Source organism: Sminthopsis crassicaudata, chromosome 2 (assembly GCF_048593235.1).
Source record: "Sminthopsis crassicaudata isolate SCR6 chromosome 2, ASM4859323v1, whole genome shotgun sequence".
Taxonomy (NCBI): domain Eukaryota; kingdom Metazoa; phylum Chordata; class Mammalia; order Dasyuromorphia; family Dasyuridae; genus Sminthopsis; species Sminthopsis crassicaudata.
Window position 1 is genome coordinate 274,270,740 of NC_133618.1, and position 26,106 is coordinate 274,296,845.

General features: G+C 38.0%; 3 protein-coding genes across 14 annotated transcripts in view; 1 reads left to right on the forward strand and 2 right to left on the reverse strand.

The window, feature by feature from the left end:
• Window positions 1-491, reverse strand: part of CATSPER2 (cation channel sperm associated 2) — a 16,710-nt gene extending 16,219 nt beyond the window's left edge. The window contains exon 1 of the mRNA XM_074289459.1: window positions 190-491. The gene's annotated coding sequence lies outside the window, so the exon portion shown is untranslated. The remainder of the gene's footprint in view (window positions 1-189) is intronic.
• PDIA3 (protein disulfide isomerase family A member 3) lies at window positions 284-20,593 on the forward strand. The gene is made up of 13 exons (XM_074289460.1): window positions 284-948; window positions 8,117-8,195; window positions 9,732-9,849; window positions 10,862-10,969; window positions 12,766-12,895; window positions 15,029-15,145; window positions 15,450-15,575; window positions 16,364-16,546; window positions 17,273-17,381; window positions 18,148-18,273; window positions 18,856-18,935; window positions 19,389-19,446; window positions 20,163-20,593. Exons 1-13 carry the CDS (start codon window positions 773-775, stop codon window positions 20,271-20,273), a joined length of 1,521 nt encoding a protein of 506 aa, XP_074145561.1. The 5' UTR covers window positions 284-772; the 3' UTR covers window positions 20,274-20,593.
• ELL3 (elongation factor for RNA polymerase II 3) lies at window positions 20,163-25,848 on the reverse strand. Of its 12 annotated transcripts, none has more exons than XM_074289462.1 (11): window positions 25,569-25,848; window positions 24,887-25,053; window positions 24,524-24,766; window positions 23,979-24,091; window positions 23,701-23,890; window positions 23,505-23,608; window positions 23,312-23,387; window positions 22,551-22,834; window positions 22,277-22,448; window positions 22,058-22,102; window positions 20,163-21,980 (listed from the first exon to the last, which is right to left on the reverse strand). In XM_074289462.1, the coding sequence occupies exons 2-11, from the start codon at window positions 25,016-25,018 to the stop codon at window positions 21,873-21,875; spliced, it is 1,467 nt and encodes a 488-aa protein (XP_074145563.1). In that variant the 5' UTR covers window positions 25,019-25,053; window positions 25,569-25,848; the 3' UTR covers window positions 20,163-21,872. The 12 variants fall into 12 exon arrangements, with proteins under 12 accessions (XP_074145563.1, XP_074145567.1, XP_074145574.1 ...); XM_074289466.1 differs by lacking the exon at window positions 25,569-25,848 and having other exon boundaries at window positions 22,551-22,593; window positions 22,672-22,834; window positions 24,887-25,129; XM_074289473.1 differs by lacking the exon at window positions 25,569-25,848 and having other exon boundaries at window positions 22,551-22,593; window positions 22,672-22,834; window positions 23,505-23,587; window positions 24,524-24,559; window positions 24,887-25,128.
• Between the last annotated feature and the right edge of the window lie 258 nt (window positions 25,849-26,106).

Here is a 26,106-nt window from a genome sequence, read left to right on the forward strand (position 1 = left end):
AGGTAAGGGGGAGAAACAGACAGGTTAAGTGGAAGGGAAAGGGAAGGTGGGGGGTATGAGAAGAAATAGACGCTGGCGAGGAGGCGGAAAGGAGAACACAAGCGCTGCTGAGAGCAGAGGAAGCTCTTCAGTTGCTAAGACTTATAAACTGCAGGAATCCCGCGCCTACATCACTTCCTGATACTGAACTTTTCAATGGCTCAAGCTCTCCTCCCTCAGTCCCCACTTCCTGCTCCGACTCGGCGCCCGGCTCTCTCCAGACCACAATTCTCCGATTTCATTCAGAGGAGTTTCTCCCGCCACGGAACCTTCACTTTCCTAAGTCTCCCTGCCCCACAACTAGATTCGTCCGATGCTCGCCCAGCTCCCAGACCCGGACCAGCACAGCACAGTTCCCATCCTCCTCAAAGCTTCGCGCAGCCGCAAACCCGCCTCCACTCCGTCCCGCCCCGCCCCCTCTCCTTGTCCCCTCCTTTCCGCCCCGCCCCCTCTCTCTCACCCATTCGGCGGTTACCAGGTTGCCCCAGCCTGCTCAAGCCCAACTGATCCCAGCCAATCCAGAGCTGCCACACTGCGGCACGAGCTCCGGGTGGGGGGTTGAGACTTCCGGCTGCCGGGGCGGCTGGTTTCAGACTGCGCGAGGTTCTGGAGGCATATCACGCGAGCTGCCTCCCGCATAGCTGCTGAGACAACGCCTGGACCGGTCCTACCCGCCTCCCCCCACCCCTTTCCTTTCCGGCCGTGACCCCGCTCGCCGATTCCGCTCGCCGCCATGGCCATGCGCCGCCGCCTCGCTCTGCTCCCGGGTCTGGCGCTGCTCCTAGCAGCGGCCTGCCCGGCCGCTGACGCCACCTCCGATGTGCTGGAGCTCACGGACGACAACTTCGAGCGGCGCGTGGCCGATACGGGCAGTGCCGGTCTCATGCTGGTGGAGTTCTTCGCGCCCTGGTGAGGAGACTCGGAGCTTACTCAGAGACAAGAGGGAGAGGACCGGGCTGGGGACGGAGGGACGCAGGGACGCAGGGAGGCTAGGAGCTCGAGGCCAGTCTGGGCCTCCACGCCTGCAAATCCTGGGCTTGAGCCCGCAATCCCCACTTTTGGAGGGACCTCCCGGGAGAGAGACCAACTGGGCCTGACCCCAGGGTTCCCACCACCCCTTTGGTCCAAATCTCCACGAGTGGGGGTGGGGGAGAAGCCTCTGGGGCCTCCCTGGGCGCGCAGGGCAGGACCACAGTAACGGCGTTGTTGCAGCACTTCCTCCTTGCAAAGTGCTTCAGTCAATTTCCGTTCCCTTCTTGTAGTCCCATCTAATTCATTTACGTACACTTCGTCTAGTAACTTTTTTCTGCTATAAATGAAACAGCTGAAGAAAACATGCTAGTAGGCATGGATCCCATTCAGAAAAGGCCTTTGGGTCTCTGGTGTATTTTCTTCCCCTTGTTGCCCCACTCCCTGCAGTCACTGATTTCATACCAAGGTCATTTCAGGCTGCAGAACTATCCTGAGTAGTTTTTAAGGCCTTTATTGGCCAGTATAATAAATAAGAAGGTAATGTTTGTTTATAGAGCCTTTTGCTGAGTTGGAAAAGGCTTGAGAAGTGTAACGTTTCCTCCCTGTTACCTGGATGACCCGTTATTTCACTGAAGAGACTTAGGAAGGAGCTAGTGGGGGAAAAGCCTGACATTTACCTTTAGATAAAAATTGGTGAAGCAAATTGGTGTTACATTTGTAAGAAACTCCCAGAGTAGCACCAGTGCGTTGGTACAGTACTTACTGTTGGAAGAGAATGGATCTTTTTCAAGTGGTTGGGAGCCTTAGTCACAGCTACCAAAGAATGTGGATTTTGATGAGGGAAATCTTAGTGTAAGTCAGAGTAGCTAGTTCAATAAGTTCAGTAACTCTTTACCTTTTTTCTTTTTCTTTTTTTTTTCCAGAAACATCCTGCAAAGGCTAACTGGAATTCCTAAGGCTAGAATAACAAATTCATACTTCTTTCACTTGACCTCTTTGATTTGATTTGTTCACATTTATCACATTACCCATGTCTAATAGCTCACTCAGTCTTTGGGGACCTGTTTTGTGCAAGTTTGTGGTTATTAATATGGGTTAGAGTGACCCACCTAAGAGGCACTTACTTTGTGACCTTGGGCAAGTCTGAACCATTCAGTGATTGTTCCAGGCAGTTCTGCTATACCTTTTAAAGAAGGGTTAGTTTTTAATATGATCCTGCTGCAACTCAAAGTAAGCCTTAAAATTTGTAAAAATATTGTACTCTCACACTAATTGATGGTATCATGGTTTATCAGAAAGACCTCTGTCATTTGACCTAATTTTTGCTCCAAAATATACTGCCTCTATAACCATGGGTAAGTCATATAACTTCTCTAAACCTCAGATTTCTTATTTTAAAAGAAGGGGTGTTCCCTTTGTCTCATGTTTGTTGCAGACTCCAAGCATTAATAAAAAAATGCACATTGATTATTACCTATTCTTTGTAAGAAACATTTCTCAGTTTAATGATAAATGCCCAGCTCTTGAATAATTCTTGACTATGCATATATATTCATATACATGAGTTCATTTGATGCTTCAAACAAAAACTATTACTGCTTATTTACCGGAACTTTACAAATAGGAAACTGAGATTTGACCATGTCATATTGACTTTTAGACTTTTCAAAGCTCTTCATAGTATGCCATACCACCTATGTTGTTATGAGTCCTAACATATACTCCTCCTCTCCCCTGAAACAGGAAAACTATCAAAATTTGGTTCTTGTGGGGTTTAAACATCAAAAGTGAATTTCTGGATTGTGTTTCAAAGCAGAAATTGTATTAATTAGTCTTCTGTATTCATTTACTCTGATGGCTTTTAAAACCTTATATGTATTTAGTTGTTCAGAGTCCTTCTCTGCCTTGTGGAAGGTATTTACTGTAAAACTTAAGATTTGCCTCTAATTGTGATATCTGATGGCATCTATTCTATCATAAATTGAAGGCATTCTTTTTTTCTTTTCCTAAGGACTACATCTCCCATCATGCCCTAAACTATCCCAGGAACTTGGGTGGGGACTCATGCTGTGGTGTCTGTTTTTAATTGGTAGAAGATAGCATCAGAAAAGATAAATTTTATGTATAACTTGAAGTAGTTATCCTTGAATTGTGCTGATGCCTAAATGGAACCTATATGGAACTTTCAATGCAAATTAGTAAAATATATATTTTAAAATTTTTCAGCTGGAAATATTGAGTAGTGTGTTTATAAACACATCCTACTAGCTACCATTTAGTTTCACTTTTCTAATGTGTAAAATGGATAGAACTTCATATTTCTATGGGAGGAACAAATAAGATAGTAATTGTAAAGTGATTTGCAAACTTTAGTGATATATAAATGTCAGCAATTGCCTTATTGCTAAATTCTTAAGTGTTTCTTAGCAGAGTAAAATAGACTTATCTTCAGCAAAAGCTACTATTTTGTGAATTTCTCGTTCACTTTCCCTCTCTTTAAGTCTCTTTTCACCGAATGACATTGAAATTTATTCCTAATAAAGAGTTAGTAACTTTATTGAGAAGGTAAGGGTAAAGTACTGCTCAAGTTTCTTTGTAGTGTTCTGTTTCTGTAAGGAATTAAGTAGCTCTGTTTAAATTTTTTTTTTTTAATCTGGGCTAAAAAAATAGGTATTAGTAGCAATTGAAATGACTTTATGCTAAGTTCTCTAATGTGACAGATACATTGTCTTCTAACAGAAACTAAACATTCAAATTAAGTTATTGAAAATTGGGAAGTTAAATGTATTTATATTGCTTGGAACAGTGTAATGAGCAATGTATTTCTACTCAAAGATTTGGGTTTACATTTTGACTCTTCCTATGAAGCTTGTCAGGTGACTTTAAATCTCCATTTTCTCATTTTTAATGCTTTGTTAGATGAAGTCATTGACCCAGCATCCCTTGAGCTCTAAAAATCTGATACATGATGCTTTGAACAAGCTATGTTCATTTCTGCTTTAATGCCTTTTTTTTTTTTTCCTGAACAACATCATGTAACACTTATGGATACATTGAGTCCTGCTTCAATGAAATTATAAATTTCTTAAAGAAAGTATCTTTTTTTATTTTATATCTCTCCAGTGCCCTACTCAGTTCTGTATTCAGTCAACTCATTTTAGCACCTACTATGTGCCAGACACTCCTTATCTTTGGGAATAAAAAGACAAAAAAGAAATCGATCTTACCCTCAAGGACCTAGTATTCTATCAGCATTCAAAACAAAATTTAAAAATCCTACTTAATAAAATGAAATAGAATGTCTTATAAGACAGAATTCCAAGTACCTATTTAGTTTTCCTGGTTTGGCAAAGTATAACTAGTAAAATATTAAACATTCTATGTAGTAAAAATCTAGGAATATTAGTGGCTTATAATTCAGAGATAATAAATGTTTGCAGATATGCATACTTATTTTTTCGACTGAAAGTACCCTTTAAAAATCATTAAGACTATTAGATTTGACTTGAACAAAACAGAATAAATGGAATTTCTAGCTAAGAAGAAATGTTTAAAAGTTGTTTCACTTGTGCCTTCTTAATTACATGTAATTAACTTTTTGTTTAAATTTAAAAATTAACTGCCTTTTATGATTGCCTCTATTCCTTGTTCACTTAAGAATTCTTCCCCTAGCTGTGTATTTGAAAGGGACCTGATTTTATGTGACCTTTTATATTCATTTTTCATACACTTTTTGAGTTTTTGGCACGTGATGTAGTATGTTGTCTAAACTTAATTTCCACCAAGTTACTCTCAGGTTTTCCCAGCAAATTTTGTCATATAGGCAGTTTTTCCCAAGTAATTAATGATCTTGGGTTTGTAATTTGTTAAATTCCATATCGATATTAGTTACTTCACCCCGTTTTTTGGTCTAGTCTAATATGTACCTTCTGAGGGGGTTTAAAGTTAGTTTATTCTAATCAAAATTGGTAATTATTTTAAAACCCATTTTGAAAGAATATTATTTATCCCTAGTTGGTTTTAATTATTCTAAGTGGTTCTCAAAAGTGCATTTCAAAAGGCAGATGTAATAGGCTAGATTTGTTATTTGATCCAGTTTTATAATTTCATATATCATGTTCTCTTAAGTGACATTTCATGATCATTTCAAAAGTGTTTTATGTGATCTCATTTATATTTAGAATGGTCTACATATTTGAAAGGTAAGGTGAATCATGATTTCTTTAGGTAATTTAATGTGATTTATAGGCAATTGAGGCTTATGGTGGTCATCTTGTTTCCATTTACTGTTTTGCCTTCCTGTTTTCCTAATTGTTTCTGCTCTTATTATCAGGGGAAATGTTAGAATATTATCAACTTTTCTGAGTAATCCCTTGGTAATTCTTTTGACTTTTGATTATTAATGTTCGGCTGATTATGCAAAGAGGTTGGTAAGTGTACCTTGTTCCTATGATTTCATTGTACAGTTGGGGGTTCTAGGAGTACCTTTGGGGCAGAGGAGCAGGTGTTCCTAATTGTTCACTGGATAGAATTACTTGACAGTACAACCTCTCTGATTATAGCCAGGTTAGGTGAGCAGTGTAGATTGGAAATTAAGGATAACAGACTTGAATACATTGGTGTTTTGTTTTTTTTTAATGCCTGACTGAAAGCCCAATTGAGAAAGAAAACTCTTTGAGTGTTTATTGCTAGTATAATGTAATCTCATGTAATGTTTGTCATTGAAGTCTTGATGGGAATTGAGACAGTAGCCTTGGTACAAAACATTGATTCTAGAACCCAAATTCAGGCAAGTCACTATCTTTCTGGATATCATTTTTTCTTTAAAACAAGGAATATATGATCTGTAAGGACTTTTCTAGCTCAACATCATCTCTGATTCTGCAAACTGATCATAATTTGCTTTAATTTTCTTTTTCTTTAAAAAAAAAAAAACCCAAAAGATTATTTTACTTACTATCTTAATGCATGAAAAAAAAAATTTTTTTAAGTTTTTACAATAAAATAAGTATCTTTATTGCTCCATCTTAGCAAAAAGCTTCCAAAACGAGAAACGTGTGGCATTTCTTATCAGAAAGGCTACATTTAGGTATTTGGACTTGGGTCTGTATATATCATCATCCTGGTAATTCTTTATAAGCCAGCTTGGCTTATTATCTCTTTAGATCTGTTTGATCTTTCAGTTTCCATGTGAATCCACTGAGGAGTGGTAATGATTTTGTTTCTGCTTATTTTCAAGAATCTTCTTGATCCTGAAAGTCTTATGAAAAGATATGGTGAGGACTTGGGTCATGTTATACTAGTACAATGACAGGAGCAGCAAAAGAAGGCCAGTACCTTAATTTTTCCCTTATGTCAGTTATTATCTCTTCCCTTTTTTTCCACCCCATTTCCCAATACTTACCCAGCTCAGAGAATTCTTTGCTACTTGATAATTTTTACACCTCCATTCAAACCTATGATACTGGTTTCCTTGCTGTTCCATGAACAAGACATTTCATTGCTGATCTGGGCATTTTCTATGGTGGTTCTTTATTTCTAGAATGCTCTTTCTCCTTATCTGTCTTTTGGTTTCTCTGGTTTCCTTCAGGGCCCAACTATATAATCCTACCTTCTATAGAAAGCCTTTTTCAATCCTTCCTTTTCTCCATTAATTATTTCCTGTTTATCCTATGTATAATTTGTATACTTTTGTTTTTCTCCCTCATTAGATTGTGAAGCCCAGTTTTTTTTTTTTTTTTTTTGCCTTTTTGATACTCAGCACAGTTCTTGGCACATAATAAGCAATAAGTAAATTCTCACTGACTAAAGTAATGGAGGAATAAGCACCTTTAATAGCAATCCACAGAGGTCTATTGATTATGTTTTTACAACCACAAGGTATGTAGTGACATATTCCTTTGGAGCTATTTTTTGACATTTCTATATTGTCCTCTCCTTTAGATAAAAGATTAAAATCACAATCACTTTCACAGTGATTCTACCAGGGTATGTTAGGATCAACTTTTAAAAATGGACATATTTTGTTTTTATATCACTCTTATTCTGTTCGTATGTTTACCTCTTTATACATCATCTTCATATATGTCCCTGTTCCTTCCCAACCCCAAAAAGCATTTCCTCTAATAAAGTGGAAAAAGAAAGGGGAGAAGAAGCCATTTTAGTAAAACTGATCATCAATACCTACAAAGGTAATTGACTTGTAAGACTTTTTAAGTTTTTCTCTTCATTTTCTTTGTAAGAGCATGTTGCTTTTGATGATGCTTCTTTGCGTCTCCTGTGGCATCATCCTCAAATTAAATTTAGCCTTTTTCCTCTGGGAACTCTGCTGTATTCTTAGAGTAATGAGTATAAATGGGTTAATAATACTATGTAGTAGATTACTCTTTCCAGTGGTTGGAAATTATTTGAGGACAAAGTTAAATTGATAGGATCATAAGTTAACATTTTCTTGTTAAGTCATTTTTCATTTGTGTCCAACTCTCTCTGAACCCATTTGGCATTTTTTTGACAGATTTTATAGTGGTTTGTTGTTGCCTTCTCCAGTTCATTTTGCAATGATGAACTGAGGCAAACAGGGTTAAGTGACTTGTCCAGGGTCACATAGCTATTGAGTGTCTTGGGATCCAGACAAACTGAGACCTTAGCTTAAAAAGGCCATAGGGTTATTTCTAGTCTTCCTGAAATATATCTTGCCACTGGATGATCCTGGTAGTTCTGGAGGAGCAACTTTGCACAGCCCTGCCTCACTCAAATCCAATTCACTTGCAAATCATGACATCACCCTCCTGATGTCCACTTTCAGAACAAAGGACAACTGTCTGAGTTTAAATCTCAGGAAGTTGAATTTTTTTGATTCTAGGTCCTACACTCTCTCCATTGTACCACTTAGCTGCCTCAAAAGCTAACATAAAGATTATTAAATTCAACCTTCTCATTTTAGAAAAGGAGGAAACTGAGGCCTAAAAAGGTTAAGCATTTCATCCAGAATCATATAGGTATTATGGCAGAGCTGTTCTTCATATTCAGGTTCTCTGACTCCAGATCCAGTGTTCTTTTACCATATTACAATGATCACATTGAACATTGGCTATTTCTTTTTTAGGTGTGGACATTGTAAGAGGCTTGCCCCAGAATATGAAGCTGCAGCAACCAGGCTAAAAGGAATAGTTCCTTTGGCAAAGGTGAGCACTACTGGATTCTGCAATAAATGACTATGATGATGTTATAGAAATTTTAGTCCTTGAGTTCTAGGGCTAAGGTGCTAGGAAATGCTATTTTTATTCTACTGTCACCTCAGTACTGCTATGTAAGCAAGATTATCATTGATTGTGATCCATGTTCCGTAGAAACAAGGAAGTTATATTGGTTCATTTGGATAAAAGCACACCTATATCACATAATCACAAAAATGGTGTAAATGAAAATGATTTACTAGAAATTGATGATAACATGGTTCCCTTAATTTTGTGTTTTGAATTTGAGACATTAGCAAACTGATCTAATGTTAAAGTTATAGAAAACAAATAATTGTTAATTACATTAAGGACCACAAAATAAGCAAGTTATAGTAACTGATGAGAAATGGGTTAATAATTTAAGAGCAGAGGAAAATTTTTTACCTAAGAGAATTTACCTAAGTAGAAAGAATGGTGTGTAGCACGTGTTAGAGCAAAAGGAGTAGAAAAGTACCCTGGAAGGAAATGAAGATGAAAATGTCAGAGTTAAAGGGACTGTTGTGAAATGGATGGTAACATTTCTTTCAACTACCACAGATCAAATAGGTGATACAAGTCCTGAGAACTCAGGATGTAAGCAGGACTAATCATTCTTGGTGATAATTGGTTGTTTTGAGGATAGAATAGACTTAATTGTAGATTTCATGATAACATTTATGCTTCAACTTTTTGAATGCTTAAATATTTGATGTTATGGGGGCAGCTAGGTGGTACAGAGGTTAGAGCACCAACCTTGAAGTCAGGAGGACCTGAGTTCAAATTTGGTCTCTGACACTTAATTCCTAGCTGTGTGACCCTGGGTAAGTGACTTAACCCCAATTGCCTCAACAAAAAAAACCAAAAAAACCCCAAATACTTGATGTTACTTAACTCTTAGAAATGGGTAGAGTGGTTAGTTGTTCTGAAGCATATTCACAGCTCTTGATCTATTGGATAGCGTACAAATCTTTTGACTTCTGTTTCGTTTTGAGTATTTAACTTCTGTGGTCAACCATATTAAATTTAGCATCAGATTGAAAGAATTGATCCTGGTAGCCTTTACCCAAACTAAGTAGTAAAATTGACTGCCGACATTGACCCTTTAAATATATAAGAGTAAAACTTTTAACTAGAAAACAAAGGCTTCACTAAGTGATCGTCTCAAATTGACTTGATTGGATAGTGGAGAGTGTTATGAGTTGTGCTCTACAGAATTTGTTAATATTTGCGTTCAAATTTAGTTGTTGAACATAGTCAGCTATTACATTTATTTATTGAAGATAACATAGACTGGATTTCACAAAGATCAGAATTGAAATTGTTGTGTCTTTTTACAATACTTCTTAGGTAAATTGAATTTGCTTAACCCTGTTGTACCTGACTATTGAATTGGCTCAAAAAAGTCAGAGGTCATTTGGACCCAAATCTTGGGGAATTCAAAATTGGTAACTGGCTGTTTTTTTTTCCTATTAAAATATGTATTTGATATGTTTGTATTTTTAGGTTGACTGTACTGCCAACTCAAATACCTGTAATAAATATGGAGTCAGTGGCTATCCCACCCTGAAAATATTTAGAAATGGTGAAGAGTCAGGTGCTTATGATGGCCCTCGGACAGCTGGTAAGGAAATTGGACTTTGTGTTGGTAACATTGTACTTATTGTGCTTGTCATTAAGTTTCCTTTTTTGCCTTTGGTGGAAACTTTACTGCTATATTTTCTCAAACTTAAATTTCTCATATAATTAAAAGTTTACTTAAGCTCTGGCTATTTTAAAAGTTTCATTGTTGCAAGGCATACACTAAAAGATGTATGACACACCAAAAGATCTTAGAATAAACATTAATGTGGGAAGTGCTTAAACTTAAGTTTGAGCGATAGTCTTAAAATAATTTTTTCCCTCCTGGGCCTTTTCAAATGAGCAAAGACAGTGAGTCAAAGACAGCTGAGCTTTTGAATCTAAAGTAGTAATGAATTTTTCCATTATGGGGAATGTAAATGTGTAAATACATACACATATCATTTCTTCATATAAAATTTAGGTTATATAATACATAACTTTCAAATATTAACATCAGATGAGATATATTTTTAGTTACTGATATTGTCACTGTTTATTGCCTCTTAGACACTCTGATAACTACTCAGCTTATGAGGTACTTAAAGAATATTCTTTATTTCTTTTAAAATAATTGTAAATCTTGGGAGAAAAGGTATAAAATACTTTGGAATGTCACTTCTAGAATGGAGTAGAGTGGTTAATAAATTGTTCTGTGTCAAATTCACAGTTCTTCATCTAATGGAAAGTTTACACATCTGTTGATTTTTGTTTTGAGTATTTAGCTTTTGCATCTGATCAAGCTGTTGTGTGTGGCATTTTTGTTATCAACTGCCCATTTAATGGTCAGCTTTTTGCTATATATAGCTAGCTATATGATCTATGTTTTGACCCACATTTCTGAATCTATGTGTAATAATGAGCCATATTACTATTTTATTGCCATGTTAGATGCCATGATTCCTTTTAAATCTCTTTTGAAGGTGGTAAACACTCAATGAAGTTTGTTTTAATAGAAAATGGTGTATTTAATTAAACTTATTACTTTGCTGTGAGCTTTTACTTTTTCTTCCAAGATGGAATTGTAAGTCATCTGAAGAAGCAGGCGGGACCTGCCTCACTTCCTCTTATGAGTGCAGAAGATTTTGAGAAGTTCATTAGTGACAAAACTGCTTCTGTGGTGGGTGAGTATTGAAAAGTTGGTCATAGAATAAAATTGGAGTAAAAAACTAAGTTGATTAGAGGAGCAATAAAGTTAATATAGCTAAGGAAAGTCCTAGTACTTTATTTGATGTAGAAACTTTATTTTAGTCTAGGTATCAAGATATAATACCTTTAGTTTCTATTGTTTATTCAGGCCTCAAGATTCTACTTGTTTTATTAAGCAATTAATGTAATTTAAGGCTAATCAATTCTCTGTAGCTGTCAGAGTAATAGAAAAGCTTTTAAGTGAATGTATAAGATAATAATAGTTTCCTAACCCTGATTCCAAGGGCTATTTGAACATCTTATGTTCTAAAAGTTGCATTCTAAGCAAAATATATATGATCACAATTTAGTATAGGACTCTCAGACATGGAAAAGTTAAGTTAAAAATGAAATTGGTGAACAGATATTTGGACAGGACAGGGTGTATTGTATAGACGAATACTTTAAGGATATCTTACATTTATTTGACACTTGAATAAATTATTCCTGTGAGATAAATAAAGATGGCAAAATGATTGTGGAGGTGCAGTATGGCCTTAGATTTGAAGGCAGGAGAACTAGTTTTATTTCTATCTTTGCTATGTACTGGCTAAATTATTATAATAGATTTTTTTGTTTGTTTGTTTCTTTATAAAATGAAGGGGCTGAAAAAGATTTTTTTAAAGGTTTTTCTCACTTTAAATTTCTTAAACCTAGAAAGGTTAAATAACTACCTAAGTTACTTAATGTAAGTAATTAGAGGCAAAGTTGGAAATGGAATTTAGATCTTGATTTTCAAAGTTCAGTGAAGTTTTCACACAACTTATGTTTAGCTGTGCTTTGAGCTTGACTGATCAATGTGATATCTTGTTACCTTAAACATAGAAGCTTAATATTTTACAACTAGAATGGATTTTGGAGCCCATCTATTTTAACACCTATAAGAAACTCAGGTTTAAAGAAATAAAGTGATTTATCCAAAGTTAAATAAACCATTGAGAAAGCTGGGACAACTTGGGTCCTTTGGTACCTCCAGCCGAATACTTTATCTTTTATAATAAAGTTTTAGTCAGTCAACAGGCATTTATTAATGTTTACTATGTGACTGATGCTGTGCTGAGCACTAGTGATACGTTTTAAAGACAAAATCATATCTGAATTTTGGGAGTTTATTAAGATAACGTAAATAATTGGGTAGATAAAAGATACTGACTGGGGAAAGCACTTTTAGCTCATTGTGGGAGTGGAACAGGGAAAGACCTCCTAGGATAGGTAAGATTTTATATTATCTTGAAAGAAGTTAGAAAAACTTTAAAAAGTGACATAGTATCTAACCAAGTGGCATGGCATTCTCACCTGCTTCCCTCTTATAGTTTTAATCTTCTCAGGATATTTGAGATTATTCAAATGTGACTTTACCAAATTGGTCATTTGGTAGTACATAGAACATTCTAGTTCTTTGTGCCAGTTGCACCATAGATGAATTTGAATGAAAATAAATTCTTGGTGAGATTTTTATGGATTCTGCCTGTCTCTTAGAGGACAAAGGCTAGACCACAAATGTTGGTGTCATTTATGTAAAGATGTGTGGTAAAATATATATATAGACAGGCATTAAAAGCAATTTTGTGGGTTTTCAGGCGTATATCAATATAAATCTTAATTGTCCGCAACAGAATGAAATCTTTAGTTGTTTATCCCCTTTTTGAAAATGAGAAAACATTCTAAATTAGAATTGTTTATAGTGCCTCTCTGTACTTTTCTTGATACTTTTTTTTTTCTTCCTATATAGGTTTCTTTGGTGACTTACTCAGTGACTCTCACTCAGAATTCTTAAAAGCTGCTACAAACTTGAGAGAAAACTACCGCTTTGCACATACTAATGTCGATGCTCTGGTGAGGAAGTATGATCCTGATGGAGAGTAAGTGACTTAAGGAATATATTCAATTCTGGTGGCCAAGGTATTGACACTATGGGAAATTTCATTGTTTATGATCAGTTTTTCCAGATGGTTGGACTTGAAAAATTCACTCTCTTACTGACGGTGAAATCCCCTTGTATTTGCTATATAGATATTCCTACATAGTGTAGTATTATTATTAATAACTTCTCACTAGGATATTTAGTGAGAATACCTTATGATGGGGAAGTGATACGTTAACCTTTTTTAGGGAGGAATTTTATTTTCACCTCTATATATATACCAAATATTTCTCACTGAATCCATGACTATAAGTCTTTTTAGTAAACAAGGTTACTGTTGCAAATATATATAGAATAGAATGTAGTAGGTTTGGAACTGATAGAATAATTAGACTCAAAAAATAGGGAGGTCTCCAGGTATCTTGACTTGACTTTGTTCGGTTTACCATTTCTTTCTCTTTTGAGAGGTGTGATTTGTAATTTAATATTGGGGGTATCTCAAAATTATGATTTATTAGTAAATGTTTGATTTGTATACCTATTTTATATATCTATATACGCAAGGTCATCTAAAGTTTTCTTGGGTGAAAGGGGGTTGAGAGTAGAAAAAGTTTAAGGAGTCCTGGCATAGTGGATAGAAAGCTGGTCTTAGGGAGACTTGGGTCCAAATCCAACCTCTTATTAATCTTCCTAGCTCTATGACTCTAGGGGAAGTCAATTAACTTTCAATTCATTAAGACTTATGTACATTGGTTGATCTGCATTGGTAGATCCTTCACACTCTGATTTAAACTACAAGTCTAGTTTCTACTACCCTTCTTTTTGCTCCTTCTCTTCTTCCCTTCCCCCCTCCCAACGAAAACAAAAGAAACACCAGTGTCCTGGACAAAAATATAGGTAGCATGCTTATTAAGAAGATTTGTATGAGACAAAACTAGGAGGGGTTTTATTCCAAGTGACATGATTGCTGAAGTTAGTAATATTATTTTGTTTGTTTTGAAGATGTATGAAGGAAGCCAATACGAACTCATTCCAACGCAAGGATCTGTTTATAGCTTATTTGATAACCAATATGTTGAATGACAGGATCAAAAAAAGATTTTGACTAGACTAAAATGTTGAATCATATTTTATTAAATGAAATGTAACACCCCCCCTCCCCCCAAAATGGGAAAGATAGATGGCAATTTTAAAAAGCTAATGAATATTCAGTATGAGTCAGAAGTGCAATATGGCAATAAAAAAGCAACCAAATTAGGTGACCCTGGACTACATTGAGTTATAGTGTCAAAGATCAGAAAGGTGGTCTTTTCTGTATTCTAAACTTCTTTAAAAGTATCGTCTTCAGTTCTAAATATCACATTTTAAGGAGGACGGACATTTCTAAACTGGAGGGTGGGGTTGTGTTTAGCCTGGAGAATCGATATAATTCATAATGATTGTGATATAGAGATGGAATTAGAATTTGGTCTGCTTGGCCTCAGAACTACAAGAGGTGGATGATGGGGCAATTTTAGATTTTTTGCTAGCAAAAGTGATTAATTAGAGCTACTCAAAAAAAAATTTGATTTCTGAGGGAGTTAGTGAGTTCTAAGTCACTAGAAGTCTTAAAATACAACTGGATGATTCCTAATTTGGGTATATACAATAAAAGAGCTTCTTGTTAAGATAGCACTTTGGACTAGGTGAATTTTGAAATTCAGGACCCTGGAAGTAGAAGTCAAGGAATTAAAAAAAAACATTAAACCAATAAAATTATATAAAACCAAAAAGTGAAAATTGATTTTCTTGATAGCCAGATAAGTAGATTTTAGTAATTACACCTTGTGCCTATAATTGCCAACCTGTTTGTATCCTGATTAGTCACACCTGTGATCTCCCACTGAGGAGAGTTGAAGGTGGGGCAGAGGGAACAACTAAGTTCTTAAAGTCATATACTCTAGGAAATAGTTTTAAGTGATGGCAGCAAAAGCAGATAACCTGATTTGGGTTTGTTTTGTTATGCGATATGATTATGCAAAGTTGCTGTATTTCCATTCTACACTAATTTTTGCAATAAACACTGGTAGGAGTAAAACATTTTTAGCTCAGCCCCTCTAATTTAATTGATTTGGTATTGTTTTTCTTTTAGGGGCATCACTTTGTTCCGGCCTCCACATCTGGCGAACAAATTTGAGGAAAACACTGTACAATACACAGAGGAAAAGATAACCAGTGGCAAAATTAAAAAATTTATTCAGGAGAACATGTAAGTATAACTTGATTCAGGTGTCTTAGTTGCTTTTTGTTCTAATAGTCCAGTCAAATCCATAATCAACATCTAGACTTTTGTGTGGTTCATCATATACTACTAAGTATTTTTGTTTATTTTTCCTTTTTTTACAATTCAATTTATTTTCAGTTCTAAATACTTTCCCCATCCATTGAAAAAAAAAAAAAAAAGAAAAATACATTACAGTTATGGATAGTCAAATAAAATAAATAGTGAGATACTGCCACTTATGAGTGTTTTAGTTTCCTTCCAAATAATCCATTATGATGTATTATTTTAGCTTTGGTATTTGCCCTCACATGACGGAAGACAACAAAGACCTACTCCAGGGCAAGGATCTACTCGTGGCTTACTATGATGTGGATTATGAAATGAATGCTAAGGGATCCAACTACTGGAGAAACAGGTAACTAACAAAAAATGGGATCATAGCTATGTTACTCACCCTCCTCTTTATTTTTTTTTTCTTTTAAATTCTATCAGTGCTCTGGATATGTTTATATAAATGACTTTCAAATGATTTTATTTGGACTCAAGTGAAAAATGGGAATGATATACCCAGGCAGCAGATTGTCTGGAAAAAAGCTAAACCCAATAGCATTTGTGCTATAAAAGAAAATTAAAGGTGTGCTTTCATACATAATTAACCCGCTTATTATGATTTTCCTTCCCTCAAGAAGGTTCCTTTCTCTTATTATTGCTGATAAATGACCCTTTCTGAGAAAGATTTGAGTCTTAACATATTGTAACAAAAGCCAGTAGGAAGGAAATTCAGCACCACAAAATTAAGTTAGTAGCTAATAGCACATAGTGCTTACTCTATGGCAGGCCTTATATAACTTTACAATTTAATTTTCACAATAATTCTGGGATATAGGTACCATTATTACTTCCATTAGACAGATGGAGGAACTGAGGCAGACTGAGATTAAGTAACTTGCCTAGAGTCTGCGGCTAGATTTAATCTTGGGTTCAAACTGACTCCAGACCTGGCCCTCTATCTACTGTGATACTGCTACCCTTTAATAGCAAAGTTGAGTGATATGTTAAACTTGCTAGGCCAAAATAGAATTAGAATTAATGTGTTATGGGATCAGGTGATCTTAGAAGAACATCAAACCATGACTTGTAGATTTGTCACTTGGCTACTTGTTTCAGAGTATTAACCTATTAAATATCTCTTGTTCTAAACAGAGTAATGATGGTGGCAAAGAAATTCCTAGAAGCTGGGCAGAAACTCAGCTTTGCTGTGGCTAGTCGTAAAACTTTTAGCCATGAACTTTCTGAATTTGGCTTGGAAAGAACCTTTGGAGAGGTGCCTGTTGTTGCTATCAAAACTGCAAAAGGAGAAAAATATGTTATGCAAGAAGAGTTCTCGTAAGTTGGTGATTTATTTTAATTTGGGGGGGTAGAAAAGGGAAGATGAAAATCATATTCATTGAAAAATCAAAAGGGAAGAGTACCTGAGTAGAATGAAGAATTATTCAGTTATGAGTGGTCACAAGAACTTATTCTTAAGCAATTTAAATTACTTTATAGAGGTAGTTCTTCTTATTTAGCAGAAGCAACCTAGCAATAAATAGAGAATAGGAGTTTTGCATCCACACTCTCTTTTGAGTCAATTTTAGACTTTTCCCTATTCATCCACTTTTTTTTTTTTTTGACATGATGCAAATTTAGTCTGAGAGCTTTATAGTCCCACACAAGAGTAAACCTAACTTATTTTCACTTTGATCCCATGGTTTAGCATAGGCTAGGGTTAAGAGTAATTTAGCTAAACAGGTTGAAGACTGGGTAATATCAAATACATAAAAATCCCTAGTTTTCCTCTTCCTTTTGCAAACTTTCTAATCTACATTAAGTATCTTGGAAATAAAAGAAGTGTATAATAAAAGCCCAACTGGCTATAGATTTTTTTCCCTGTTCTACCACTAGTTCTTCAACCTGTTCAAGAAGCAGGCATACTGTTTTTTTTTTTTTTTGTTTTTCTTGTCTTCTGCTAGTCTTTGAATCAAAGCTGAAAGAGGAGCTGTACCTGAAAACTGTTTATAAAGCGGATTCTTGTGGTTACAAGAGTATTGATTTTGTCTTTCCATTCTTTAGCCGTGATGGGAAGGCTCTTGAGCGATTCCTGCAGAATTACTTTGATGGCAACCTGAGGAGATACTTAAAGTCTGAACCTATCCCAGAGACTAATGATGGACCTGTGAAGGTGAGAGCTATTGGGTCTGACCAAACTAATGTGAAGCTGTCTCTCATATTTATAAAACTATTTTGAGCATAACCAAACGGCATTGCCAAGGTCACTTTTTTTATAACTTAGCAGTGGAGATTTGACAATCCTCTCTAAATTTTATTCTAGTCTTGAGTGAGTTTATGTTGCCTTGTGAGGTTAGGAGTATACCCCCTTTCTAATGGATTAGATATTAAGATCAGGATTACAAATCCCTTTGGGATATTATACTGTATGAAACAATACTTTTGATAATTTTTTGCTACTATGAGCTCTTCTTTTATAACAAGTGTAGTCAGTATTTGTTGGGTTGTAGAGATAGTGCCCTGTATGAGAAATTGAAAGGCATGGAGGATTTTTCCTGAAAATTCAAATATTCCTGACTGGATTTTTAATGTTTCATGAAGATTGTTCATTTGGCAATCTTGAGAGTAATTGGTCAATATAGCAGTAATGCATCTTCTGTGATGGGGATTGTTTCTTCACATATCCAAAATTAAAGTAGTCTTGGATTTTTTTTTTTTTTTTTTAATTAAAGCTATTTATTTTCAAAACATGCATGGATAATTTTTCAACATTAACCCTTGCAAAACCTTGTTTTCTAATTCCCCCACCTTCTCCCTAAATGGCATATAATTCAGTATATGTTAAACATGGTAAAAAAAAATATATATATATATATATTTGTTAGGGTTTTTTTATCTTAATAACTGGAAAATGTTTCTTTTGTAAAAAATTTTTCTAGATAGTGGTAGCTGAGAACTTTGATGAAATTGTGAATACCGATAAAGATGTTCTAATAGAATTTTATGCCCCTTGGTGTGGTCACTGCAAAAATCTGGAGCCCAAATACAAAGAGTTGGGAGAAAAGGTATGTTTGGACTTTACTCTGAAAGTTAACATTGAGCTAAAAGTTTGGAGGACTATCCTTGGCTACTTCAGTGTGCTTAATACCTGTTAAAAATATTTTTAACTTAAACTTCATGTTTCTTATGACTGCCTCACTTTGCTGAGTGATTCAGATTTTATCTACTCTTTCAATTTGTATTATATGTTTGAGTACTTCAGGCTTAGCTTTAAACTTGGAAAAAGGTAACCTGTAATTTCAGAGTCAGTTTAACCTCTGAACATAATAAGTTCTTCCTCTAAATTAACCTACTTAGTCCATATAATTAGCTGCTTATCTAGGCCAGTTAGATTTGAAGTTTAGACATTTCATGTCTTCATTGGATGAGCTAATGAGGTGAGAGAGGCAAGTAGTTTCTCCTTCATGTCTCCCTTTTTTTGGCCTCCCCCCAAAAAACAAACTAGGAGTTCTAAGCTGACATAAACTTCATTACCATGGTTTGGATGAGTGTTCCCCCAGGAACCTACAAATGTAACCTGAGTTTGCTTATTAGTCGTCAATTTGGAACTTGTAAGGAACTTAAAAATTTTGTTGTTGTTTATATAGCTCAGCAAAGATCCTAATATTGTCATAGCAAAGATGGATGCAACAGCCAATGATGTGCCTTCTCCATATGAAGTCAGAGGGTAAGTAGATTACAAATTAAATATTGGAATGAATATTTCAAAATGCTGAAATTGATAGGGATGCTTTCTTAACATTTGCCCAGATGATTAATTCCTGGCTTTGAGCTGTTATGTAAATGTGGGAAATAGGATTTTGAAGACTTTATACTATCTTCTTAGATTCTACATTGCTTCACTGTAAATTCTTATTATGATTAGAGCACTATTAATGTACATACCAAGTCAAAACACATCTCCTGTTATAATACTTTCTATTCTGGTTCAGAGTTCTTCATTGTATGCTGAGTATTTTAAAATGTATTATATGAGTTCTTCTTTGACTTAGTATGTATAATTTGGTTGCCAGTGCTTGTAGGATAAGAGACCATGAAGAGTATCATTTCCAGGGTATATAGAATTGAGAAAGAATCTTGGCAGGGTTTTTCTAAAGCCAACATTCTATTCTTTCCCCAGGTTCCCTACCATCTACTTCTCTCCAGCCAATAGTAAGCAGAGTCCACGGAAATATGAAGTGAGTACCTAATATATTTATTCCCCAAATACTCCTATAACCATAATTGAAGAAAATAACAATGATAATGCTGGTTTAGGCATCATTCTGCCAGAAACAATTTAATTTTTCATTAATATCTTAAAATCCAGTCTGGCCTGACATCTCAAAGTTGGAACAGGCAAGTCTCTATTTTCTTCCTATATCCCTTCCCTAGTGGAATCAGTAAGGTTGCTATAGAACTCTTTCAAGAATTCATATTGAAGGGGAGATGTAATGAAAGTATTAGTTGTTTACAAGATGGATGCTAGTCCTTCAGGGGAAGGAGGAGAGAGGAATATATCCTTAACTTTAGATAATCCTTAAAAGGTAATTTTTTTTTTTTTATCTGAACAATAAATATTTTGTTAAAGCCGTTTTTCTTTGTTTTGACCGATCCCACCCATCTGTCTAACATGCTTTTCTTCAGAGTATAAATAAGACTATGAAAAAGTCGATTATTTTTCAGTATTGCTTAGATAAAAAGAAAAGAACGTTTTTAATATCTTTCCATATTCTTCATCTGAGGATAAGATAGAAGCTTTTTTTTCCCCCCCTTCCACCTAAAGGGATTCTCAATCCCCTAGGCAGCAAATTTCTTGCTTAGCTTTGAATCAAACTTGGTGTTGGAAAGAAAAAGATCCTCCCTGAGGTTTTAAATAAAACTAGATTTTTAGATAATTTTTCTTTATTTTCAGGGTGGCCGTGAAGTTAGTGACTTTATTAACTACCTACAAAGAGAAGCTACAAATCCTCCTGTGATCCAAGAGGAAAAATCCAAAAAGAAGAAGGCAGAGGAAGATCTCTAAAGTAGCAGCCAAAAACAGACCACTTTGTATAAGGACTCTTTTACCAGTGATGGGGCAGTCAGTGATTGCCCTAGGAATGAGTGGACAGCGTGGATGCCGTTTGAATCCTGTTTAATTTTCTCTAAGCTGTTTCTTTAGGTGCACTGTTAATGGAAACACCAGGACCAGTTGATATTTGTTTGTGGTTTGGGGGTATGGAGGGTGGGGGGAGGATTATTTGTGTTGGGGGAATATGGAGGGGATAGGGAGTTGAGTTGGGGGTTATTTTCTAATTTTTTTTGTACATTTGGAACAGTGACAATAAATGAGCCCCCTTTAAACGAAGTTCTTGGGGATAGGGGGAAAGGGAGAGGTAATATTGCCAGTTAGATTAAAGCATTACCCCATACCAGAAAACTAATCTGAGGTAAAGCCAGATTTGTCCCTGTGTTTGACACTTTTCTGGTGATTATCAAAGATTATTCATGGATTCTTCCCAGACCTACTTAGGCCCCATGGGTAGGTTGCTATTTATCCTTGTTAAGACACCTGAGACCATGGCTTATTTATACCTCCCTAGGGCTGCTGTTAGCCCTAGAATATTCTGCTATTACAGTTCCTGCTTTTGGGTGTGGCTTGAGTTTGGGGTTTATTCCAGCCTGTTACTGGAACTGCTGACACTAATATGGGTGCAGTTCTATGCATTCTACAGCCTGGGGTGTGGTACAGTAACCTGTTTTATTTGTTAGAATTGGTGATGGTCAAAATATTCTCAGGGCATCCCTTTTCCTCTTGCCATATTGCTATGTAAAACAAGCATGTACCTAAGTCATACATTTAATTTGCTATGGCTAATATGCAGGTTTATTATATTGGCATTTTTATGGGTAAGACCTAAGATACCCCTTCCTCAACATAGTTTCCATATCACTCAAAAATGATAGCTAGAGACTCTGACTTGAAGAATGTCATTATTTTTAGAAAGGGGACTGGTTTCTTCAGGAACCTAGTTTTGTTTGGGTTAAGTAGGTGGCAAATATATCCCCTCTTCAAACACCTGTTCCCCCTTCAAAATATTTGACAACAGATCAATTTGTACAGACCTCACAGGAGCAGTCATCATTTATTTTCCAGTAGTATTTGTAAAGAAATCTCTAAACATTCTCATGATCTCCATATGGAACCCTTTCCCTTAGTACATTTGAGAGGAAATGAGTTTGTAAACAGATCCCAAGCAGCTGTTATTCTGGTCTCTCAAGGTGATCACAAAATTAGTTTTTAACCATTATTTCCATAGTATTCTATCTTAAGAGGTCGTTTTAATCTCTTGAGTTATCTGAGTTGTGGCAAGGATGACGAAACCCTGTTGTACTTGGGCACAGCTGGAAAAAATTGGTACTAGGCCAACATAACCTGTCTAGTAGGGGGTTATGTAAATATCTTGGTAACAATAAGAACCAAATCCCTCAAGGATTTGTAGGAGCACCTGCTATTCCTCTCCATCCCCCCCAGAGTCATCATCAGTGAGGAGATCAGTCAAAGGCCTAAATCATTTGTTTCATAGTCACCCTGTTTATCCAGATCTCACCAGACAGAAGGCCTGAGGCCCTCCTGGCAGCTTCAGCTGTCTCCGTTTTTTTCAAACTCCAGAATGAGGCTTTTGATGTGTGACAGTTTCTGATGCAGGTACTCACAGCGCTGTCTTTCTTCCTTGTAACCTGGACACCGCTGCAGAGACAAAGCTAATATCTTAGATTATTTCCTTGCTTCCAAATTTTCTTTATCTACCCCAGCCCTAGTCGTACCTTCCTGAATTTTTTGTATTCTTGGACTATCTTGTCTTCTAGCACCTGAAACAAAAAGAAAAAGCATGAACAGCCCTAAATTGACCCTCAACTTCACTGAAAAGGAGATAACTTTTTTATTATTGTGTACAGTCTAAACTTTTCTCCCAAAATAGTCATTTAGTGAGTCAGTTTATTAGTTAATGCGTTTTTTGGGTGTTTTTTGAAAAGGCTGTTTACCTTGTGTTCTGGGGTGCCTCGTTGTACTCTTTTGATCTCCATTCCCAACTGCATGAATCTTCTGCTGACAGCCCCAACACGTGCATGTAGGGCTCTATACTCTGCATAATCTGCTTCAAAATCTTGCTCATAGACACGACACTGTTCAGTACTATGGATGACTCCATATTGCCTGCCAATGCCATAAAATCATCACTCAACTGTCCCCAAAAGTCATTCACCAGCCACAGGAGTATAAGGTCAGGAACAAGTGTCGAAGGGATAATATACTTACAGGAAGTAGTCTGGTGTTTCTCTAGGAAGCAATGGTTCTGGGCCTGTTGAAGACACAAGACTATGAAAGGAAAAGATCTCTCTCTTAACTCTGCAGGAACTGTCACCCCCATAAATTTTACCTGCTTGTGGTAAGGAACTGTGTTCCTGTCTGGCACCTGCATTGTGGTCTTGTTCCCACTCTTCCCCCTCTTGTGGATCATGGCTGGGAAGCTCCTGTGGGGTACTGGGACCTCTGGGCCTCTTGTCCTCTGGTTCTGGTAGATCTAGGGAAGGGTGTCGCTTCTAAGAGGAATTTAAAATCCAGATTTTCAAAACAAGACTTAGTCCTAGCAGATACCTCCCTCTTCCCAACTAGTACCATATAATAGAATTCTGGAAGTAGAACAGTAGTGTTTATATCCTAAAACTCCAAGAAGAGGGTTCATTGCAGTTTCCAAGCAAAACAAGAAGGATTACTTCTTGAAGCAGATTTTATTTAAAAGGGTATTTGAAGATCAAAGTGTATGAGCCTTGGTTTCCCTGTTTGTAAAATTAACCATGCTTATGTCATCAGAGAAAAGTGCTCTTAAGCACCATGTTACTGTAAGTTATTCAAGGTAGCATTGGATCAACAGCACTGAATTTGGAGTTGACCTATTTCAACTTGGTTCATTTATAGTCTGACTTTTAAGTCATGCCTCTGGGGCTCAGTTTCCCCTTTAAAATGAGAGTGTCAATTAGATTACCTCAGACCTTTTTCAGCTCTAAATAATCACTCACTATGTTCAAGTGCCTCTGGCTGGACAAGGAAGAGGGTCTCTGATCTGGCCCTTTTGTGGGGTGAGGACTTGGGTCCCTATAGTGTGAGAAAAAGGAAAAAAGTAGTTTGGAACTTAAATTTAAGAGTGCTTTTGGATTTCTTGTTGCCAACACTGCCTTTCCTTTTTGCCCTTCCCATTTTATCCCCAAGTACCTCAATACCCACTGTGCCGGATGATCTCTTGAGGATCCTGGAATAGGCTGTAACTCTTGACTGTTCTCCAGGGGATCCAGCACCTTGGGGAAAGGTGATACTGCCTGAGGTTGGAGACAGCAGTGTCAATCTGGAGCCCCTTCATTCTTAGGCCTCCAGATCTTTTATTCTAGTACCCCTTAACTCTGGGCCTCACCTCTTCTACGAACAGCTGTGGTTGAGGTCCCACATGCAATCCATTGCCCTGCTGGTTCCGTGTTTCCCTAGCACCTTCACCCTGCTGATTTTCCTGAAGTGAAGATGATACTGGTACAGAATCTACAGCAGAGCAGATAGTAATTCGCTCTCGAAGAGGACCAAGGCATCGAAGCAGGCCTGGTCCAGATCTGAAGGGGAGTGGAAGAAAGGGAGCAAAGTATATAAAGTACATATAGAAATCCTCATTCATCTGGTATGCTATGTACCTCCATTTACCTGCCCAAGCGGTGGCGCACGAGGTCCAGCCCACCTCTTGGCCCATCTGCTCCACATTGGGACACTATGAAAGAGAAGAGGCAGGAACAGCCAGGGCCGGGAAGTCGCAGGTACTGAAAGAATAAGTCTAATAAGTTACCTATCTTCCCAGCGAAAGCTAAAGCTCATCACTTATCGAGTAAACACTTAGGACTTCTACAATTGGCCTGTGACAAGGAACTAGAGTCTCTGGGGGCTTGTTAGTGATACCAAATGCAGCTGGACCTGAGCTCCCTCTGGAAGCACAGGCTTCCTCTATCTCTAGGGTCCTTCCTGCCTCACTCTCCCCTCCCCCCGCCCACCAGAGCCTTGTGCCTACACTGAGGTAGTAGCACCTCGATGCCTGCTCTGGTTAGGCTATTGCACCAGAAGAGGGAAGGCAGCCTGGTGGTTGTGGTGCCGCTCCAATTTCTCTGATCACTCTGTGGCATAGTCAAAATAGTCTCCCTAGGACCATAGCCTCGGCAACGCCCTTTTGCTCCCATACCCTTCAGTCCTTCACTCACCCCTCGGTTGCCCCGGAAGGTGATCACAGGTTGGGCCTGAGGGAGACAAGGAGGGAGAGCTGAGGACCAAGAAGTGTCTTCAGCCCCGTTGTAAGGAGATCTCTGATACTTGCCTTCTAAGTGGCTCAGACAAGTCGGGAATCGGCAGAAGTCTTCGGCACCTTTGCGTCCACAGAGGAGTGGGAAGAGGCAGGGTTTGGGGGTAGGGGGTTGGTGTGTGGCCGGGGGTGTCCAGGACCAGAGCTACAAGGGTTAAAGAGCTTGTAGAGAAGCCTGTATCTGAGTGGGAGTGCAGGACTGGGGAAAAAGACCTCGGGGTGATTGGGAACCAGTCCCGGAGCGACCAGGGAGAAGGGTTCGCACCTGTATCCGATTGCAGTCCTGTAGCGCACGCAAAGCTGAGTCGTTGAGTCGGAGTAGTAGGAGACTAGTTCGTGGACCAGGAGTGAAAGAGAGCCGCAGCCTCCCGCTCAGAGGCTCCTGTGGCCCCGCCATGGAAGTGATACTGGAGGCGAGAGCAATCGAGGCTGCTGCAGAAGTAGGACCACTAGTATCACCACTCCGCTCCAATTTGTCTTTGCCAGATCCACCTAGCCCTGCCCAGCCCAGTCCAGCCCCTTGGTTTTGACCCCGCCCCTCCTAAGACTCCGCCTCCAGGGCTCTCGGGCCTCTGCCCGCATGCTAGAATCCCTGGTCCCTCAATCTGATCCTCCCAAAGAGTGAAAGTCTTGCATCTCTGGCCTGAAAGCGGTGGGATCAGGAAGGGATTAGACATTGAGGAACTCTGGAAAAGTTCCTAAAAAAAGAGTGAAGGGAAGAGCAAAGGGGTCCTGATAGAGTCAGCTTTTTTAGGCAAAATCCTCGTTCCTGCCTCAGTTTCCTCGGCCTAACGTAGAACAAAATGCTTAGCTTTTCTCAGTCTCGGAATTGTGGACTTCCCGAGGAGTTTTATGTTGCCGTTGCTCCTAGGGGATTGAGGTCACCGCAGAGGGTGGAGGTGAAGGGCTGGGGAGAAGAGGGACTAAACTAAAGATAGGGCAAGCACCTGCGCTGCTCAGGAAGCTAAGATGAGCCCCTAAAGGGCTAGAAGATGGCAGGTCAGAAGTCCTGATCTCAGCATCCCGCTAGGATCCCAAGTGCGAAAACCCGTCTCTTGCCCAGCACACCATGCCAAAAGCTGCCACCTGAAGTCCTGAGCTGACCTTTCCCCAAGGCTGGAGCAACGGCTGGGCCCTGGGGGTGAGAATAGGAAGGTAGTCTGGACAGCCTTTCGGCTGGGTCAGGCTGGGTGTACCTGACCGGTAAGCGGGTCTGGTGTGAGCCGTGAAGGGTGCCGGAGATGAGTGGCCTGGGAAGGAGACAATCCAGCTTCGCTCAGGCCACTCCCCACTAGAGACCTGTTGTACCGGCAAGGCAAGACTTAGTTTCAGCTTTCTTCCCTAGAGATAAATAGGCTGGTTTGTAAGTGGCTAGTGGAAGAAGCACAGGGCTTTATTCCTAAGACAAGCCAAAGCTGTTGGGGATCCTAGAGGATAGAAGCTTGGCTGAGGGAGATTTTAAAGGCTGATTTTTCAGCCAGGTCT

What these genes read in the sequence shown, in the direction of transcription:
- ELL3 (XM_074289462.1), bottom strand. Translation starts at nt 25,018, where the DNA reads ATGGCGGGGCCACAGGAGCCTCTGAGCGGGAGGCTGCGGCTCTCTTTC. An exon ending in AGGACTGCAATCGGATACAG is followed by an intron (nt 24,767 to 24,886) that starts GTGCGAACCCTT and finishes TAACCCTTGTAG; the next exon opens with CTCTGGTCCTGGACACCCCC. An exon ending in GAAACACCAGACTACTTCCT is followed by an intron (nt 22,449 to 22,550) that starts GTAAGTATATTA and finishes TGGCATTGGCAG; the next exon opens with GCAATATGGAGTCATCCATA.
- PDIA3 (XM_074289460.1), top strand. Translation starts at nt 773, where the DNA reads ATGGCCATGCGCCGCCGCCTCGCTCTGCTCCCGGGTCTGGCGCTGCTC. An exon ending in CTAATGATGGACCTGTGAAG is followed by an intron (nt 17,382 to 18,147) that starts GTGAGAGCTATT and finishes AAATTTTTCTAG; the next exon opens with ATAGTGGTAGCTGAGAACTT. An exon ending in AGAGTCCACGGAAATATGAA is followed by an intron (nt 19,447 to 20,162) that starts GTGAGTACCTAA and finishes CTTTATTTTCAG; the next exon opens with GGTGGCCGTGAAGTTAGTGA.